Source organism: Bubalus kerabau, chromosome 4 (assembly GCF_029407905.1).
Source record: "Bubalus kerabau isolate K-KA32 ecotype Philippines breed swamp buffalo chromosome 4, PCC_UOA_SB_1v2, whole genome shotgun sequence".
Taxonomy (NCBI): Eukaryota; Metazoa; Chordata; class Mammalia; order Artiodactyla; family Bovidae; genus Bubalus; species Bubalus kerabau.
In genome coordinates, this window is record NC_073627.1 from 41,418,567 (window position 1) to 41,439,773 (window position 21,207).

The 21,207-nt window shown below is 43.9% G+C and overlaps 1 protein-coding gene across 2 annotated transcripts in view; it reads right to left on the reverse strand.

Moving 5' to 3' along the window:
- Nucleotides 1-1,413: 1,413 nt before the first annotated feature.
- The window catches only part of RPA1 (replication protein A1), a 48,629-nt gene continuing 28,835 nt past the window's right edge, over nt 1,414-21,207 (reverse strand). The window contains exons 7-17 of one of the 2 annotated variants that reach the window (XM_055576952.1): nt 19,682-19,814; nt 17,727-17,829; nt 16,437-16,505; nt 16,104-16,296; nt 15,456-15,595; nt 14,891-15,039; nt 12,315-12,447; nt 9,839-10,015; nt 9,187-9,294; nt 6,215-6,301; nt 1,414-2,884 (exon numbers count right to left, since the gene is read on the reverse strand). In XM_055576952.1, the coding sequence (XP_055432927.1) occupies nt 2,837-2,884; nt 6,215-6,301; nt 9,187-9,294; nt 9,839-10,015; nt 12,315-12,447; nt 14,891-15,039; nt 15,456-15,595; nt 16,104-16,296; nt 16,437-16,505; nt 17,727-17,829; nt 19,682-19,814 (1,340 nt within the window). In that variant the 3' untranslated portion in view covers nt 1,414-2,836. Of the gene's footprint in view, nt 2,885-3,769; nt 4,774-6,214; nt 6,302-9,186; nt 9,295-9,838; nt 10,016-12,314; nt 12,448-14,890; nt 15,040-15,455; nt 15,596-16,103; nt 16,297-16,436; nt 16,506-17,726; nt 17,830-19,681; nt 19,815-21,207 lie in introns of those variants that run through there. The other variant, XM_055576950.1, reaches the window with a different exon arrangement.

A 21,207-nucleotide genomic window follows, 5' to 3' on the forward strand; every position in this document is an offset into this window, starting at 1 on the left:
CTTGGGGACAAGGTATTTTGATGTAGTCACCTAGGGGAATTCCCTGGTGGTCCAGTGGTTAGGACTCCATGATTTCACTGCTGAGGGCATGGGTTCAGTCCCTGGTCAGGGAAGTAGGATGCCACAAGCCATGCGGTGTGGCCAAAAAAAAAAAGTCACCTAGAGGGAGAAAATGGCACAGGTGGCCAGTGAAGACAGGTGCTATGTACTTTTCTCAATGACTCGAAACTGCCATCGCAAATATAATGAAAAGATTTTAATAATCATTATTAGCTTTAGATAAAAAGCGGGTTAATTTGGGACTTCTCCGTTGGGCCAGTGGTTAAGAGTCTGAGCTTTCAAGGCAAAGGGTGCAGGCTCAATCCCTGGTTGGGGAACTAGGATCCCACATGCAGTTGCTGCTAAGTCGCTTCAGTCGTGTCCGACTCTGTGTGACCCCATAGACGGAAGCCCACTAGGCTCCCCTGTCCCTGGCATTCTCCAGGCAAGAACACTGGAGTGGGTTGCCATTTCTTTCTCCAATGCATGAAAGTGAAAAGTGAAAGGGAAGTCGCTCAGTCGTGTCTGACTCCTAGAGACACCATGGACTGCAGCCTGCCAGGCTCCTCCGTCCATGGGATTTTCCAGGCGAGAGTACTGGATTGGGGTGCCATTGCCTTCTCCACACATGCAGTACAGTGTGGTAAAAAAAAAATTTTTTTTTAAATCAGGTTGATTTATAAAGCAAGTCAGATGTGTTCTCAAAAGGCCATTTCTCATAAAAAACAAGAGGATTCAGGCCTCTTCTTGGCCACCACCATGTCCATGTGGTAGGTAGGAAGAAGCCACCATGGCTCCAGCCCTCTCCTCCCAAGTCAACCACCCGCTTTTGCTCCAGAGGATTCTAGTGCCCGCTCGAACCACCTGCCAGCTCTTGATGGTATATAGGGTCAGAGGAGCCCTTACTGAACCAAGGCAAAGAAAGCACAATCAGAGAAATGTGCAGAACAAGAAGAGAGGCACACAGTTTCACGCTGGAGCAAAGGGGAATGTTCCTGCCCATCAAAAGCTCAAAAGCTGAGTTTTTAAAATACAATTAGAAAGTATGTGTATACCTGAAACTAATGGACTTCCCTGGTGGTCTAGTGGTTCAGAGTTTGCCTTTCAATGCAGGAGATGCGGGTTCAATCCCAGGTAGGGGAACTAAGATCCTACATGCCCCAACACAAGTAGAAAAAGCCGGTGTGCTGCAACAAGGACTCAATGCAGTCAAAAAAATAAAATTAATGTGATGTTATATGCCAATTATGTCTAAATAAAAATAAAAGTTTAGAAGTTAGAAAATACGCACATCCGGTAGAATTGGTTCAATAAACTTACCCATGCATACACATAGCCAAATGTCAATTAAAATTATGCAGATTTACAAAAAAATAATGCAGATCTATTTTTATTGAAACAGGAAAGAGGTCCATTCTTTAGTGCTAGGAGCAAAGTGTTACAGAATAATATGCATAATATAATCCTATTTTTAAGTTAAAACTATAATTACACACATAAAAGCAGAGAGAAAAGTAGTCAGCAATATAAGCAATTATTGCTGACAGGCGGGATTAAGGACAATTTTGTTTTTTCTTGCCTAAAGGTTATTTTTTCTACAATGAACATGGATTACTTGAGTTAAGAAATAATCAATGGTTCAAATAGTACCCATTCTTTAATTGACATTAACAATACTTATCAGCTTAATAATAAAACATACTCAGTTGGCTTCTTTTTCAAAACAATGAAAATTAAACATCTAAAGTCTTTTTTGAGAGGGAAAAAAAAGAGATAATTCCTAAAAGTGTTTCTGAAAGCCATAGCTCTAGCAGCAGAGTGGATTATAAAACTAAGAGCTAACAAACCACATAAAAGAGGGTGGGTGGGAGCCCTGGCGGGTGGGGGATATCCTCTTTGAAATAAGGAAATCATCAATTTACTAGTGGGGGGAGTAGTGGGTTTCTAACAAGTGACAACGAGAAGAGACTGAACAACCAGTTTCATTTTCTATAAATAAAATCCGAGAAGGCATATTGCCAAAGAAACACAAGTCAATATCTAAACCTTTATATACTGGGCTACCAAACTTCACTTTTAGACAGTGTATTAATTATGTAGTCAATAACTATGGGTTTCATTAGGGTATTAAACGCCATAATCGATATTATTTATACTTTTCGAAGATGGGCCACTCAGGAAAAAACGTGGGGGAGGGGAAGTTTTTGATCCTGAAGTTCAAAAAGTCAGAATGAGCACACCAGAGATTAGCAAGGCCTTAATGGAAAGCATAAAACACAGAAAATATGGACAGAAATCAGATTATTACCCTCCCCCCCCCCCCCACTGCCTCCATCACAATGAGACTGGAAGGGATCCAAGAGTCATTTAAAATAAAGACAAAATGATTAGATTTTTCCCTAATTGTCTAACGCTGATGTCATGGTGTACACAAAATAAACATTGATCTCTAAGTGAAAGATGAGAAATAGAACACGAACAGCCTTTCGAGGTTAAACTATCTCCAAGAGAATTCTAAGAACTGTGGGCCAGAATCTATTTAGGTGACCCTCAGGGACCTGAGGCTCTTAAAAGCCTAACAGTGGAGCCAATTTCTGAGGCTCCTCTGCCGGTGATCTGCTTTTTAGTGGGGAATCTGCTCTACTTGCCCCCTCGAGGGAGCCGCCCCATCTCAGAGCATCCCTCTGTGGGCTTCTAATCACATGCGCGGAGACGTGCTGGTGTCACCGCACGGTCGTGGAGAAGGCATGGCAGCTGGTACCATGTTCCGGGAGACGCGTCGGGGTCACGCTGCCGCTCAGCGCTCTTCGCGGGGTGGGAGCCATGATGGGGAGAGGAGGGGATGCTGGGAGCAGTAGATATAAAAGACTGGTTACCAGGCTGAAAGCTAGATTGCCACTTCCAACCCACAATTTGTCAATCCACCATAGCACTGAAGACTGTAATTTTCTAGTCAGTGCTTTACGAGCAAGGTCAGACAGAAAGGAGCTTCCGTAAAAAATCGCTGAGGCCTTGGCCGGAGAATCAAGTGCGGCCCAGTGGCTATCCTGAGACTAGACCGTGTCCAGACAATTAGAGGGCCTGAGAGAAGGCCATCCTAGGTTCTGAGCCATGGAAGTCATCCTGCCTGACGCCAGCTGGTTCCTCCCGGAAGAGGAAGGCTAAGGATGACACAGGCTCACTCCCAGGACGTGCTCACTCCCAGCAAGGGCCTCCATGTGCCGCGCTCGCCCACATTAAAAACCAGGGCCCGGCACTGCGGGAAGATGGCCATGCTGCCTGGATGCTTGGAGAGGTGTGCTGCAAACGCCAGACGAGGGGCTGCAGCGACCAGATAGATAATTAATATGATTAGGAACACACAGAGCAAGCATGTTCTTGCCGACTGAAAAGCCCAGTAGCATAATTACTGTTTTCTTACCAGCTCACTGTCTGTTCACATTTCAAAGCCTGGTTGGTGTTAAGACCGCTGTGTAAACATCAATAAAATCCCAAAGTGCCGGATCATCAGCATTTCAGGGCACAATGGCTTTTTGTTTTTGGTGTTTTCATTCTTTTAAAGATGCATTTCAAGGTTGCAGACATTAGGAAGAATGATCTCTATGCTTTGGACTAATCTTCGAGTTTGTAATGAGTTAACATCTTCCCCAAGTGAACATTTATTATGAAGGCTAATTAATTGCTTTCCAGTTACAAGAACACTTTGCATTCAAAGAAAGTGGGATTCATAAGCAGAGAATAAACTGTTTATTAAACAAGGCAATGACAACAAAGGGCTTCTCCCTTCAGAATCCCTTCTATTTTATGCAGCTTTAATCAAGAAAAGAAAACATACAAATGCAAGAAATATGTACAGGTAGAAAAGGCGTACCAACAGAAATGCAACATTAATTGAAGGGGAGACGAAAGCGATGCTTTGTAGTTGCCGGGATGTCTCTAGGGGACAGCAAGTCAATGCTTATCAGCCTTCCTCAGAAGAGACCATTTTGATTAATATCAGACCCATCTGACTCAGTCTATTAAACCCTGAAGGAAGGATATTCTTCAGATATAAAAGATATGACTTTGATTAATAATTCTACCCCATTGCCAATCCAGGCATTAACAACTGTGTGGCCCCTCTAGAAAGGGAGCCTTTGAAATCAAGGAAGACAGGCTTCCTAAAACACTCAAGTTCCTCCACAAAACCACTTCTCAGCGCTCCCCCTTGGGAAGGGACCCGAGCTGAGAAGGTGTCACCACTGGAGAAGCAGGAACCCGACTTACATAATTTATTTCACTGTCTACAGACTGAGGGTCAATTACTTGTGACATAATTCCTGGTTGAAAATAATGAGCTCTTAGTAAAACTGACAAAAGCCTAAAGACAGGGAGTGAGTGGTACTATGGTCCTCGCAGCTGACCCCGGTCTGACACGGTTTACACCACAGCCCCACGAGCGTTTTCCCTTTGCTGCCAGTGGGTTCCCAGGTGTGACGAGAGGCGATGGCTTAGTCCGTGGTAGAGGGGCGCTCTGCATCGCTGTCAGTCAGGGCGGGGATGGTGGTGCGGGTGGAGGTTGGAGGTGGGGTGGCGGGGGTTCGCTTCAGCCCTCTATCCACAAGCTCCTGCCCCATTGGCAGGATCCTCTCACATCGCCGCGTTTCTCCTGATGTTCATGACCAGCCTTCTGCCGTATTCTCTGTAGTCCACAGGCTTCACGTCCACCACCGTGGCCTTAATTCGAGACTCATCCTTTGAAAAGAGAAGAACGATTTGTGAACGAATAAACGCCTGTGGCCATGTTCCTGGTTTCACTGATCCCAACAGGAGAAAGCACAAAGACACACTGGTGGTTCGGAGTCCCGTGATGCCAGTAAAGGAGCCATGATGACGAGTGCCCAGGGCAGGGTTTCTGGTGGAACAAAGGCCTCCCTTCCACACAGGTCCTTGCACCGGTTCCTCGTGGTCCCAAACACTCAGAAACCCAGACTCCAAGTGTGACGGACTGCAGAAGGCTCTTCAAGTTCAATCTGTTCTCTTTACAGAGCGAGAAACGGGAGCCCAGAGAAGACAGTGGCTTTTGCTCAAGCCACACTGCAGGCGCTGTAAGCAGGCTGGGGGAGAGCACCCGTGCTCGCAGCAGAGGCCAAAGCCTGCCATGGCCTGTCTCAGCCCCGCGAGAGGCGACATCGCCGCCCTTCACCACCCCGTCCACGTCACGCGGGGACCAGATACCCTTCCATCCCTCCCTCTCGATCACCCCCACCCCACCCTGATACCACATTGCTGACATTGAGAGGTTCATTTAATGTTCACAAAACCAAACACAGCTGTTAGCAGGCATTAGAGTTAAGGTCTGACAAAACAGAGCAAGTAAACCCTGAAACAAGCAAGGTTTCCTGAATTCTCCCATTGCCCATTCACTAGGTTGGACAGTGCCTTCAGAGGCAGACTGGGGTGAGGCCAGCTCAGGGCCTGCACACTCCAGCTCTGTATCTACAAAACTCAGTCAGATTTCTAAGCATAAGTAGAGCTCTGAGGCTGGACTGCCTGTGTGCAATGATTAGCTCTGCCACTTGCTAGCATATGAATTCAGGCAAGTTACTCAATTCTCCATAAACCTACGGCTTTTCACTGCCAAAACGCGGGCAACAAGAGTTCCTTCACACAAGGTTACTGCCAGGATGAATCGAGACAAAGTATGCAAAGGGTGTGGAACAGTATCTGGCAGACAGTAAGTACTCAATAAAGGCTGTTTTTTCATGATTTTACAATTGTATGATGTTATGAGCAATTACAGGAATTTTCAAGGTAATTTTAACCACATGTGGTCTTTCTTTCATATACTGACTTTAGAACCCAAACCATGGGGAAGATGTGGGTCCATTCTGTCAGGACACAAACCAAAATCCCCCAGGTTTAACTGAAAAGGCCACACAGCATGTTTTCCTTGGATGTTAATACTGGACAAGACCCTTAACCTCTCTCTTGGTCTGTTTGCTCATCTGAAAACAGAGATGATAACAGTACCCTAGTGCTGGTGTGACTCAGTGAGTAATAAACGCAGGGTGCTACGGGTTCCGTCTGGAACACAGTAAGCGAGGAACTGACAGCTAACACTGTAATGGGCTTGTGGGTGACAAGCAGCAGTTCTGTGCTGCTACCCTCATACACCGTGGGTGACGTTACTTACATTGTAGGTCTCCAGTTTGACCCTGATCCTGAACGTAAAAGATCGAAAGTTGGCATTCTGGAAAACTTCCTCAAATGCTTGCTCGTTCTGCAGAAACAAAACGTAAAACTGTCGGCATGGAAACTACCAGACCACCTGAAATTATCTGTACGGTTTTTGAAAAGACTTGGAGGAAAATCTCTGAGAAAATGATCACCTCCCAATGTCTTGAAATTTCTTAGGAATGACTAATATATAGGTGACATTTCATCGCATAAAACTGTTTAGGTAGAATTTTATTAAAAATTAAAATATTCTACCTAGAGTACTCAATTTCATACAGACAGACAGTGGAATGATGGCTGCCAGGGGCAACAGAGAGTTAGTGTTTGAAGGGCACAGAGCGTCAGCTGTGGAGGATGAGCAGTTCTGCAGCTGGATGGTGGTGGCAGCTGCGCGGCGTGAAGGTGTTACGCCGCTGAACTTATCACGGGCCTCCCTGGTGGCTCAGCTGGTAAAGAGGCCGCCTGCAATGCAGGAGACCTGGGTTCGATCCCTGGGTTGGGAAGATTCCCTGGAGAAGGGAAAGGCTACCCATTCCATATTCTGGCCTGGAGAATTCCATGGACTGTATAGTCCATGCGGCTTCCCTGGTGGCTCACATGGTAAAGCGTCTGCCTGTAATATGGGAGACCTGGGTTCAATCCCTGGGTCGGGAAGATCCCCTCGAGAAGGAAATGGCAACCCACTCCAGTACTTTTGCCTGGAAAATTCCATGGAGGGAGGAGACTGGTAGGCTATAGTCCATGGGGTTGCAAAGAGTCAGACACAACTGAGCAACTTCACTGGTTCACTGGTATAGTCCATGGGGTCGCAAAAGAGACGGACACGACTGAGCGACTTTCACTCACTGCTCACAATGGTAAATTTTATGTATATTTTATCACAATAGAAAAAAACTGAAACACTCTTAGGAAACACATTTCTAAACTTTCAAAATCTGTGATGGAATAGATCTGAGGCTCAGAATCTTCAGAACAAATTAAGAATGGGCGAGGACTCAGGAAAAAAGTTCAAGTTGTCATATATACATTATTTCAGCCTCTGGATTTACAGATGTGGTAAGTGAAGAAGACAGGAGAAGTGGGCAAAGGTTAGGGAAGAAGTTTAAAATCCACAGTTCTCTCTCTCTTACTGGCCTCTCAAATACCATTTGATTAAGCTTCTGAATTAAAAAAAAAGTCTGGTAAACGGAGGGATTAGAGAAAGCATTTTACACAAATATGCATAAAATAAATGTACAAGAACTTTTAATAAAATTAATAGTTCATATCAGTCAAGTATTATTTGCATGCCACTTGGAACATGAAAATAGCTTTGTTATATATAGAACTCTTTGTATAAAGGTTACTACACACACACACGCGCACACACACACAGAGTGCTCAGGCTTTTGGGTATGTAAATAAAACAATGTGTTAAACCTTCAGAAAATTGTACCAGTTGCCATCATTCTTTCAAGATTAGTGAAAGTGTGGAGTGCATACTCCAAGAATATTATGATTCCTGAGGGGAGAGTTCCTATATGTCCTCATTCACTGGCAGTAAAACCAGTCAAATGTAATAAGCCCATAAAAAATCCTGAAAGGCTGCCTCGAGCCTTAAAAGCTGATATGAAAATAGAGGGCCAGGCAAAACAGATAAAAGATAGCATCATACTTTAAAGTCAATTCCAGTTATTTCTGTAAAAGGGCTTGTTGGGATTATTTTCAGAGAGCTCATGGACAATTTCAAAGAGACAAAAGGGCAGAGCTAAACGAACAAAAGACAGGAAAGAAAAAAACACACACACACACCAAAACAAATGACAAATCCTTTTTCGCTACTGGCTTTTACAAGTATACTAACCGATTTGGAGGACAATGGGGGAGAAAAATCTATAGACAGATACTAATTTGTGTGGCCCAGAAACTATAGCTTTTATTGGTCTTTATATGTTTTATCTATGCAAACATCTTTCTTAACTTTAGGATAACCAGTAATTAGTCCTTGAATTAAACAAAACTACTATGTGAAAATATTCTTTTATAAAAATAAAATAGAGAAAGTGACCTTATGAAAGAAAGTTACTTTGTAAGAACGCATCTGATAACATGAAATAAGCACATACCTTATATGTGACTTTAAACCAGGATTTGACTCAACTTTTCAGAAAAGTGTTTATTACTTTAAAAAGGCACATTGAATAAAGATGTGGTATGGATACACAATGGAACACTACTCAGCCATAAAAAAAGAATGAAATAATACCATTTGCAGCAACACGGATACAACTAGAGATTATCATATTAAGCAAAGTCAGAAAAAGACAAATACCACAGAACATTACTTACATGTGGAATCTAAAATATGACACAAATGAACCTATCTAGGAAGCAGAAACAGACTCAAGACACAGAGAACAAACTTATGGTTATCAAGGCGGGGTGGGGGAGTGGCTGGAGAGGAATGGACTGGGAGCTTGGGGTTAGTAGATATAAGCTATCACATATAGAATGGGTGGATAACAAGGTCCTACTGTAAAGCACAGGGAACTATTCAACATCCCAGGATAAACCATAATGGGGAAACCATAATGGACTTAAAGTTTATTATTATAGACTCAAAAAAAAAAAGTATCTGGACTTCAGCTTACTTCAGAAGATACTTCCAGATCTCAAGTGACTGCAGGCACACCGACTCTTAGAAACAGGAGGAAAAAGTGCTTTCTACTTAGAAAGGGCTGTTTTTAAAGAATTTTATACACATTACGTCATCACCTCATTGTTAGCACATCCAAGGTGGACACAATTAGAATTAGATGAGCTTTCACAGTCAGCAGTGAGAGACGCTATACAACACCCACCAGCAACGGACCAAAAATTATCAGAGCAAAAACAGGTAAGTGTTACAGCATGGGAACTACTACAGTAATAATGCAGGAAATGGCCAACCTTCTCTTTTAATTCTCCAAGATAAGCAGTGCTTTGTCCAAGGATGGCCTCTGCAGACTCCTGGAAACATGTGACCCACTGATTCTCTTGAAAATCGGCAATATTGACCTAAAAAACACAACTTCACATCATTACACCACAGAAATAACAAAAGGAAGACACACTAAGGAGACTGGGAGATTGACTTTTTCCACTCCTTAAAACAGTTTCTAGGGAAAAAAGCCGATTCCACTAAATAGCTATGTTCTTTCCAAAGAATGTAAAAAGTATCCAAGAGAGAAGTTCAAAATGTTAAGTGTGGATCACAGCAGGAACATGTGGTGTGGACCTGTGGTTTCAGTTCTCAGGGGAGATACAGCCCAACAAAAATCACCTTCAGATGCAGGATCCGGGCACACTGGACTCAGTGGCCCTCCAGCTGCAATGGCCTTTGGACTAAAGGTTTTGAATGAGTCTCCAATGTCTTCTGCATGTTAAATCGTACACGCTTCAGTCACCAGGAGGCACTCCATAAGACAGCTTTTAGTCACTGCTGAGCATCCCAGACAATCTGAAAGCCTGAACTAAGAGACAAGCTAGTCTCCACAGTGCCGGGAGCTTCGCGGGGACTCAAGAAACACCAGAGCGGTCCTTGTTCACCCATTCTACTTACTGACAGGATCATGCGGTACTTGAAATTGGGGAATTCACTGTCACACTTCTCGCAGCGGTACAATCCGTTCTGCTGGTCGATCACTTTCTTGTTACAATCCTGAGTTGGGCAGGCCTGGTACATACAGTTCTCTTTGCGAAGATACACCACAGTTGCCACAGAGCTAAAATAGTCAGGCTTCAGGAGAAAAGAGTGGTATGAGCAAAGAGCACAGACCAAAGTTCAGGACTGGATTTGCCCTGACATATGAGGTGTTTGCATACTCTCACAATGTGATTACAAGGGATAATTCATTCTATAGTTTCAGAAGTTACTTGAGCTGACTACAAAATCCAGAAGGGTAACAAACCAAGTTCTAAAGCACATTACTCCTTAATAATAAAGAAGTTAAGTCTAAACTGTGCTGTGCTTAGCTACTCAGTGGTGTCTGACTCTTTGTGACCCCATGGACTAGCCCACCAGGCTCCTTTGTCCATGGGGATTCTCCAGGCAAGAATACTGGAGTGGGTTGTCATGCTCTCTTCCAGGAGATCTTCCCAACTCAAGGATCAAACCCAGGTCTCTTGCATTGCAGGTGGATTCTTTACTGTCTGAGCCACCAGGGAAGTCCTTAATTCTAAATTAGACTAAACTATTTAATTAAAACTGAAATAGACTATATGACTATATGAAAGAAAAAGACTTCAAGAGCTCTTGATCTTGTTGCTCCTGTTCCTCTACTCCTCCGAAGGTAACAGAACCAGGACACAGTGAACTCTAGCATAGTTATCTTCAACCATTCCTCCCACGTTAAAAACAATAGCAGTGATTTCGAGCATCTAGATTCAACTTTGTCTTTGGTCAACAAGCATTTTCTGTAAAAAGCCAGACAGTATCTATCTCAGGCTTTACAAGCTGTTGGGTCACAGTCTGTTGCAGCTACTCACCGTGCTGCTGGGGTGCAAGACCATCCACAGACAGTCTAGAGGTGAGAGCGGGTGGCTGGTTTCAATGTATTTGTATTTATAATAGGCGGCAGGCTAGACATGGCCCGTGGGCCTGTTTGTGGACCCCCGGTCTAAGTCATCAAGTTCAGTAGAATGCAAGAAGACTCAACAAGCGCCTTCAAAGTGGAGACATCACTGATAAGTAAATGTTGCAAGGACCAAGTCACAAGGATAGGCTTTCTGTTGCTGTTATTTGCTTTGCCTTTTAACTGTCATGGAAAGGACATAGGACGAATAATTTTAGGGGGGTGAGCAGTTCCCTCTGGGTGTACTTTGAACTCAGGGCCAGATGAATCCTCACTCTAAAAGGCTCTAGAGCAGCGGTCCCCAATCTTTTCAGCACCAGGGACCATTTTGGTAGAAGACTATTTTTCCACAGACAGGATGATTCAGGCAGCAATGCAAGCAACAGGGAGCAGCCCATTTCCGGCTGTGTGGCCCGGTTCCTAACAAGCTGTGGATCAGTACTGGTCTGTAGCCCAGGAGTTGGGGACTCCTGCTCTACTGAAGGGGAGTCTTCCAGGAGAATGCCTGAAGGGTTTTTCTGTATTTCCAGGTAAGGGCCCGATTCAAAGTGTGACTTGAAAGTTTGGGTGTGAATAGGTACTCTCCAGGCCCGATTCCTTGTTACCTACTGTCTACCCTTAGGTCTAAGAAAGAAACTGGTTGACAAGAAAACCCAGAGTGACACAGATCTGTCCAACGTTTAAGTCTCAGGACATTGTGTAACAGCATTATGAGTTGCAGTCATTGACAGTGATGGATAAGAAAGTATTATGAAATGAGACAGTAAGGAATAAAAACCATATTGTACAATATGAAAATAATAAAGCAGGAATTACTGGTTGTGGAAGCATAAAGGAGAAATAAATGATTTAAATCTTGAACTGCTGACAGAATACAGATTACAGAGCAAGAGAGGGGGGCGGGGGTCATTAAACACAAATACTGAAAGGGAAGTTGCAACTCCAGTCAAATACCAGTCAATTCTTGTCAGAGGATACCAGGGGTGCTCAGCCCCCAAGAGGTTAATCCTCTATAGCCAGTGAGGGTACACGTGAACCACTCCATGTCTGATGCCGAAACTCACTAACGCTCAGTGTGAGCTGTAATCTCAAAAGCTGCCTTTCTGGTCTGCAGGCATTTCGGCTTGCAGGAACAATCACAGAAAAGGAATATGGACCTGAATGCGGTTCATGTTAATACACAACTTGATTACTACTGCTTCATTAAGATTCCTCTAAGAACTACACAACTCTCTAAGTCAGAGCTCTGAACATCTTTTTGCCTCAACTGACCCGAGGGATATAACATACTCCTATTAGAAAGCATGGCTCCCTCACTCCGGCTGGCATCCTTAGCCATCACCCCAGGTAAGAATCATAGCTCTGGATTAAGGTCTAACAGCTGGTTATCAGAAACTGGATCTGAAAACTCATCCTCTCACACATCATACATGCTTTTGTGGAGAAAGTTAGGAATGCAGATACCTTGTCACCTTGGCCCAGGTTCTCCGACTTGACCTCATATAAAGTTTTCCAGTTGGTATTGCTCCCACCTGCTCCTCCACTCTTTAGATCAGAGATGGAAATGCCATCTAAGGCTTGTCCTTCTGAGTCAAACCTGAAAAACAAAGAATAACAGGTACTTTATATGCATGTTGAATGTGATACTTGTTTCTATATACCAGGTACAGGCTATGTGCTCCCCGTCCAACTTTTCACAGGTCATGGCTAAGTGGGGCTGAAGGTATCATCTTCCTCATTGTATCTCAAGTCTACTGAAGAAATGGAGTGACCTCTTTTAAATCTCAATTGCTCTGACGCCTCCCAGTGGTCACAAAAGACAGTGCCAAACTGCCATAGACCCTTTTCTTAAATTAGCCTTGCTATCAACACTAGCCAGATGGCCCAAGTGCCTAAAAAAACAGTAACCTGGAAAGTCAACAACAAAACAAGCAACAATGGAGAGCCCTGGTGTAGTTCTCTGGGCTACTGATGCTCATTCTTGCTCAGCAGCTGCATTTTTCTCATCGCTGAAATGTACCAGGCTAGAAAGGGACAGTTGACATATTTTAATGGCGTAGCAAAAAATGTTCCCAGATCTTTTAAGACTGGTATAATTTCAAAAGATTATATAATCGAAAATAATTTATTAGAAGGTATTTACCTGTTTCCCTGTAGGCTGACCTTCTTAGTGAGATTTTACTTATGCCAAAATGAAAGTTGAAATTAAATTATGTTAAATTATTATAAAGTTGATCACATTATCAGCTAACATGAAGGAAAGGACACCCAAGAGGAGTGTGTCAGAAACACACCTGTGTCAAGAAAGAGGGAGTCTGAGATGAAAAACATACCAATGTCACCCAAAAGGAGGATAACTAAAAGTAACCACGTACAGAAAAGGCTCCATAAAATGAGAGCATAGGACAGAATGGATGCTGCCCTAAGCTGCAGACAATTGCCTTTCTATTCTGTCAGGTAAGTGGCTAAATCTGTCACAGAGGCACAGCAAGGTCCGTAAATCTATTTCACCTCGACTAGCAACACAAGTTTACAGTTTCAGAAACTCTGAGGAGACATTTGCCACCAAAGACAACTCATCAGGAGTCAACAGAACAGGGAGAGAGGCAGCCCTTCTTACAGCAGAAACTCCACGTAGCTGCAACCGAGATCTAGACACCCCCAGACCTTGCCTGGGGGGGCGGACACACTGAGCTCCTTTCTGATCAACACCAAGCTGCCTTATTCAAGGACAGCCATGTCTTCCTATGTTGACTGGGATCATAGTTATCGACAAGTGAACTATGAAGACCTTAATGTGGGCAATTAACCTGCGGTCGTGCTCCAGAGCCTGATGGGAAATCAAGCAGCAAGGACAAACCGAAGCCGTGGTTCCTTCCGGTTGCTGGTTAATGAATGGGCCCTGCGCTATAATGCAAAGCCAGCTACCAGAAGAGCTAAACATGGATCCACATGGACCACACGCGCAAGGCTGGCTTAAGCGACGTGGTCATGCCAGTAGATGTGTCACGTGTGTCGGTCACTCAGTCGTGTCCATCTCTTTGTGACCCCATGGACTGCAGCCCACCAGGCTCCTCTGCCCATGGGATTCTCCAGGCAAGAATACTGGAGTGGGTAGCCATTCCCTTCTCCAGGGGATCTTCCAGACCCAGGGATCAAACCCAGGTCTCCTGCATTGCAGGCATATTCTTCACCGACGGAGCCACCAGGGAAGCCTTAGATGTGTCATGAAACTATTCAAATAGCAGTGCTACTGGTTCACATTAAGCTCAAATGAAAGTGGGGAGTATGTAATACAAGGCAATTCTCCAGTCACTCAAACCCTAGGTAGGACATGGCTGGAAATCAACACCCACCTACCCCCACCCTGTAGCTTACAAGCTCAAGTGAGTTCCAGGGCTTTTTTCCCCTGACCACATCAATGCCTGCAAACCAGGTTTCAGTTTGAAGTGCTCTATTGAGGCAGAGTTTTAACACCCTAAATAGCTAGACACAGCGAGGAGACTTTAGTAGGTTCTCCTCATCCCGAGTGCTTTGTGAATAAGAACATACTGCCCACAAAAGCCCATTGTGCCCACTGCACTCGATCAGAGTCTGCTGAATACACACTAGAAGATGCGATCAGCACCGGAGTCTAGACGGAACAAGAATGCCTAGCCGCCACCCCCCTCCACCCGCAGAGACCCACGACTTTGAGCCGTGAAATGAAAGACACCTCCTCTCACGGAGCTCCAGCACAAAGCTGCTATAGCCCGTCTTCACCTGCTTCGCAGGATCAAGGTCGGCGGGCAGCATTCCTGTCCTAATTGCTCCCTGCGACTCTCCAGGTTTGTCATGGGATTACAGGTTTGTCAGTTTAAGGGCTTTAGAGCCATCCTCTCAGAAGGCATAATGCCTCCAAGAAATACAGGAACTGCTTCATTTAGTAACAGAGCCCTCTGCTTGGCAGACAGATCACACGCTGATTGTAGGAACCAAAAGAACCAGTTCTTCTCCAAGCCCAAGTTCAAATAGCCCGTGTTGAGCCCCAAAAAACCTACCATCCACGAAGCTTATAGGCCTCTGGGATGTCAGGGTTCACAATGATGGTGCTTGAAGATAGGACAGAGAGGCTCCGTCCACCAAAATCAGAAACTCTGGCTCCTTTGATGGCCATCACAGGTTGTCTAGAACCATCAAATTTATCAGCCTGCATAACAACAGAAACAACAAACAAACAAGTGTCAACGGCAGGAAAAACACACAGAAAGTTTTTTTATAAAAAACAAAGAAAACAGCCATGTAGAGTGAATGCAATAAACGCTACATGGACTCAATACAAGGTAACCTCTCACACAAGAATCTGCTCAGAGATGCAGCAAAGCTAACCGAGTTAGAGGAAAGAGCAAATTTCACTATGTAAAACCTAAATCATAGCAAATCTCACAGAAGTAAATCATAAAGGCTTTCAAATATTCCCCAGAGAGCCCACACGTTCACGAGGAAGGGTCTACCCGGCCAACATGGCCAACACCCCACAGCTCCCGAGGCAAGACCACCACCCAGGAAACTCTTTGTGTCCCCACCTTTCTGCACACACTCCCGCCACTCAACGCGAGCACTTACATCGTCTCCCCACAGGGTAGCGTTCACCACTTTCCCTGACATATCCATCAGATAGATATTTCTCTTCGAGACTTCTCTGTTGTTAGACTTTACTATGATTTTTGTGACATCTTCGTAGTTCTTGCAGATCCCGATTATGTCTAAGACACAAGCACAGCATTTTAGTAAGAAATGGTCAAGGGCTTCCCTCGTGGCTCAGGGTAAAGAATTCGTCTGCCAATGCAGGAGACATGGGTTCGATCCCTGGTCTGGGAAGATCCTACATGCTGCAGAGCAACTGAGCCTGTGCCCCACAACTACAGAGTCTGTGCTCTAGAGCCCCGAGAGCCACCGACTACTGAAGCCCGCATGCCCTAGGGCCCGTGCTCTGCAGAGAGAAGCCACTGCAATGCAATGAGAAGCCCACACGTGGCAACTAGAGAGCAGCCCTCACGTTCTGCAATGAGAGAAAAGCCTGCGCAGCAACAAAGATCCAGCACAGCCAAAAGTAAATAAACAAAATTAAAAAGATGGTCGAGGCTCTCGTGACAGCACAACCGAAAGTGAAGCAGCAAGGACTCGTCTCATGCCGCCGCTCCCCTCCCCCCCCCCAATGTGTGGTGCAAGCCAGACGAATGATGACCACTCTTGGTCCTCACACAGACTTACCTACAAGCGAGTCTTTAGATTTGCTCTCCAGGTCGTCAATCCCTGTGAAATCAAACTGAACTGTGGGTAAGTGATGACCGTCTTCACAGGGCATGACAGAAGTCTCATTGTTGAAGGTCATCTCATAGTCGTTTTTGACGGCTGTGAATTGTTTGTTGGCGATCTTCAGGGTGCCTTTAGAGAAGTAATAGACCTGCAAAAGAAGCCAAGCCGTGGAACGTGGGATGTGCCATCAAATCGGGTCTAAAAAGCCTTCACCATCACACTGCTCTTGGAGAGCAGTGCCTACCCCGTCACTTGGCCGTTTCTGGTCTAGATGCCACGCTGCCGTACCTTGTTCACGTCAATAAGGGGGAAAAACTTGTCCGCTTGCTCATTGAAAGCAGTCGCTCTGATTTCACCCTGCAGAAGCGTGTGAGAGAGAGCAGGTTAGGACTAAGGAGCTCGCTTTCCCAATGAGAAACGGGACACTCTGCTGTCAGGACGGCATCTTGGAAACAGTGGTGCAGTCACACAGAAGACACCCGGCTCACAGCCGCACGTTCACGTTATTAACTCTAGCGAAACACCCCAGCTTTCACTAGCCGATCCCCATTACTGCGCCTCATTAAACCTCAAGTGAGAAACCTTAAAAAAAATGTATTCTGAACACGAGTGACATTACTGAAGCCCCCAGGGAGGTGTGCTGGGCCGCCGTGATTCACCAGCTTCCCTCGCATTTGCACCGATCAAGGAATTACTTCATACTCGAGAGTCATTGCCAAAAATGTTAAAATAAATCATACTTTCAGGTTGCTCGTGATTGGATTTTCACTTGTACTTTCCTGTCAGTCAAAACGCTACAGATGGAGAAGAAACTTAAATTAACAGCTGAATTTTTAGCCAACTGACAGATGAGACCAATAATTTGGTTTAAAAAATTTGGATTCTGACACAGTCATTGGCGGTGTTATCCCATCTTCAAAAAAAAACAGAAACAAATAAAAAAACAGACCAACTATTTTTTTCTGCCCTCTTAGAGGAGTGAACAAATAGGAAATATACAGCTGTTTGAAAAGAATGCCTGAAGTATATACTAGGGATGATAAGTAAAATGAATGGACAGAGATATAGCATGACAAGACGCTTGTTGAGATGCCACTACTTGGATTTTTCATCTCTCCATTGTGGTTTGGTTTCGTTTACATAAAGCACAGGAAGTCTGCGCTGCCAGAAAGCATCTCTCGCAAAACCAACCACTTATCACTAGTCCAGGCTGCCATGTGCCTTCTGTTGCGGCCCAGGGCTCCATGCAGCTCCCAAGGAGACATCACCTCTTGGGGCTTTGACTAATCCTCCTGGCAAGTCAGACAACATCTCTGATTTCTCCTGCCCGTGAGGCTACTCACATTTAGAAAACTAATGTCAACTGCTATAAATGCTTCCGTCTGAGACCAAGGATTTTACTTCTGACTGAACCCTGTGCCCACAGATGGCATCAGATCACAAGAGAGGAAAAACAGCAGCAAGAATCACGTTTCTTCTTGGCCTACTGTCATCTCTCACCTCAGGGGCCTGCACAGAGGTGAGCCCTCTGTTTCCCAGAGCTGAGGACTCTTCTTTCCCCACCTGACAGATACTCACACTCTCATCAACCAGTTCTATGGAGAAAAGCTTCCCTTCCCCTCGGGAGTTGCTCCAGGTACGGATCTGACTTTTGTTGGTGACACGAGCACAGATAGTCCACCTAAAAATCAAAAACAGATAATCTCAGTGTCGGGAGTCTTACTTGGGCAAGATCAGAAATGTTCCCTCCCCATTATCTTCTTAGAGACTTTCTTACCTTATGCATATTCTATTTTCCAGGGGAAGCAGTATTTTAATCCAGCTAATTAAAACCCCAGGATGACATCCAGGTTTGACAGTTTATAGAATAAGCAAATAGTAAAACACACAAGGTGATTTAACACTGACTCATTCTCCTGTCAAATAAGTAAATTTATAAACGCTTTCTCTTCTCCAAAAGGCATCACCAAGGCAACACTATCCCCTTAATGAAAGGTTCTAAGCTAGAAAATGCAGTAATACCAGCAATTACATTTTGCCGCTATTTTCAATTATAGGAACTGATATAACTGATGTCAAACTTCTGTCTCACGTCCAGCGCACATGGAATGTAAACACAAGGGTATGGAACATGGTGTTGGCTAAGCCACCAAAAGAAAACACTCTCAAACACTACGATTTTAGACAGAAGCCATTAGAAAGAGCAGGGCACAAGGTCTGATATCCAATCCTGGTGCCCATCCCGCGTGTAGCTACTGGACACATTAGTTACCCTACTCATCATTTCACAGGGGAACAGCCCTTCCTCACATTGCCAACAACTGAAGAATAAATAAGTAAATGATATCTGAAAGAATTCTGAAAAGAGCACGAATTTTCAACTGCTAAAATTTTTAATGGAAAGAAATCATATAAAAGTATCTGTTCAGTTTATACGAATACGGTTGATACAAACACCATATTCTTTTTTTTTTTATTTTAGTTGGAGGCTAATTACTTTACAATATTGTGGTGGTTTTTGCCATACATTGACATGAATTAGCCATGGGTTTACTTGTGTTCCCCATCCTGAACCCCCCTCCCACCTCCCTCCCCATCCCATCCCTCTGGGTCATCCCAGTGCACCGGCCCTGAGCACCCTGTCTCATGCATCAAACCTGGACTGCCGATCTGTTTCACATATGATAATATACATGTTTCAATGCTATTCTCTCAGATCATCCCACCCTCGCCTTCTCCCAGAGTCCAAAAGACTGTTCTATACATCTGTGTCTCTTTTTCTGTCTCGCATACAGGGTTATCATTACCATCTTTCTAAATTCCATATATATGCGTTAGTATACTGTATTGGTGCTTTTCTTTCTGGCTTACTTCATTCTGTATAATAGGCTCTAGTACACACATATTCTTTTAAGCCAACAAAATTGTAGTAATAATTTCTGGACTGAAAGTCATCTATTTATTTGATGAGATGAAATGCCTTCTGCATTAGAACAAAGATTTATTTTTACTCATAAGACTATCAACTGGTTCTAAAACTCTGTTGTTGTTGTTTAGCCACTAAATCGTATCTGACTCTTTACAACCCCATGGACTGTAGCTCGCCAGGCTCCTCTGTCCATGAGATTTCCCAGGCAAGGATACTGGAGTGGGTTGCCACTTCCTTCTCCAGGGGATCTTCCCAGCCCAGGGACTGAACCCACGTCCATGTCTCCTGCATTGGCAGTTGGATTCTTTACAGCTGAGCCACCCTCTTAAAACATTAAATCTTTTAATTTTCAAACTCTTTTAAAATGAATGCAATTCCATAGGCTATGGCTGATTGCTCTTTCTGCCATTATTTCATTATGAAATAGTTAAAGGTTGCCACAATTTGCAATTTCCTCCCCTTCTGGAAAAAAAAACAAAAACGGAGGAAACCTATTTTATGCATGGTAACCCTGAAGTTCACATATGAGTAACTCAGGAGCCCATAACAACCTCTTATACTCCTTTCTAAGTCCCTTCTAAACGTATTCTGTGAAATAACTCACTTGGATTGGTACGGGGTGAGGCTGGCAATGGGTACCACTTTGGCCTGTGTTCCCCCAGAGCTGTTCACTTGGCTGGTACCGCCAGCTTTTCCAAATGTCTTTGAGGCACCAAAAGCCTTAGATGCAGTGGAAGCTTTAAAATCAAATACAAAGAAGGACAATCATTATTTTATTTAAATTTTATGCTAAGTTTTGTAAGAACTCTTAATCTACTAGTGACATCATATAAAATGAGAAGCCTAGTTTTTCCTTTTAAATAATCAAGAGCTCTGGAAATCAAACAGAGACTGAAACGGGAGACTAGAGTGAGATCTAAAATGAAGGCTGGGTGTACAGATGTTCAGGACTGTATCTGCTGACTTACATCCTGAGGTTGAGATAATTAGGGTAATGAATCCAGACTCTGCTATTTCAGAGATGAATCTTTAAACTTTTCTCTTCTATCAGTAGGCAAGATAATAGGTTGGAGAAAGAAAATAACCTTGACTGAGAAGTGAAGACAAGCCACTGGTTGCATAAGAGAAAGAACAAGAGGGAAAGATTGGGAATTAAGGGACACAGTGGGTGAACCATCTGAGGTGAAGAGTACCTATTACAAACAAATCTCCTCAAAACACCCCCAGAAAACTCCCAGCTCTCAACTGGTCTTACAGGAACAGATCATCTAGAATGAAGTTTATGGGATTGGGTTTAATTGAGAGCAAAGGGCAAGGAATCAGTCTTTCGTTTAAGATGAACAGGGGTCGGGGGGACTGGCTATCAGGCCCCTTCTTGCCTCCTTTTCCTCCAAGCCTGTGCAGCTGCCTTGCACTTGGGAAGAATATGTCATTATGTAACACCTATAAGCAGATGAATGCCTTTACATGCACGCTGTTTCTATTAAGATTCAACCTCCAAGTTCAGAAGCGATAATTTAGTCCAATGATTTCATATCTTCTATACCAAAATATTTCTTCAACATGGCATCTGGGTAGAAATGTGTATCTTCCATTATTCAGAATTTATTTACTGAGTTTCCACAGCAAGCACCACACTATTCTGCGTACTTGTAGCACTCGGTAAAAAATAGACATAAACTGTCCCAGATCTTAAAATTTTCTAACTCGGGAGTCAAGAGACGACTCACACACACAGCAGTAATAATTACCTCAAGGTAACTCGAGGAAGCACAGGCTCTCTGTAGAACATCTTATGTGTATGTGTAGAATATCGATCTGGTATACAATACACAATTATAAAAACACATACACATCCAGTCTGCATGCTGGCCGTTCCCCCTCGATACACTTCCAGTCCTTTTCCTTTCGGCATCCAGTTACGTGTTTAGGGACCGTTAACTGATTTTTTTTAAAAAAATGGATCTCAATATAAGCCAAAGACAGACACAAGGATAAATCTGTCAGGGGTCAGAGAGTGGGGAGAAGAATAACATACTATTTGTATTTCAGCCTAAGAAAGTGAATATTTTGGGGTACTTACCATTTTAGATAATCTATTTCCTCATCTCCCTCCAACAGTACATAATT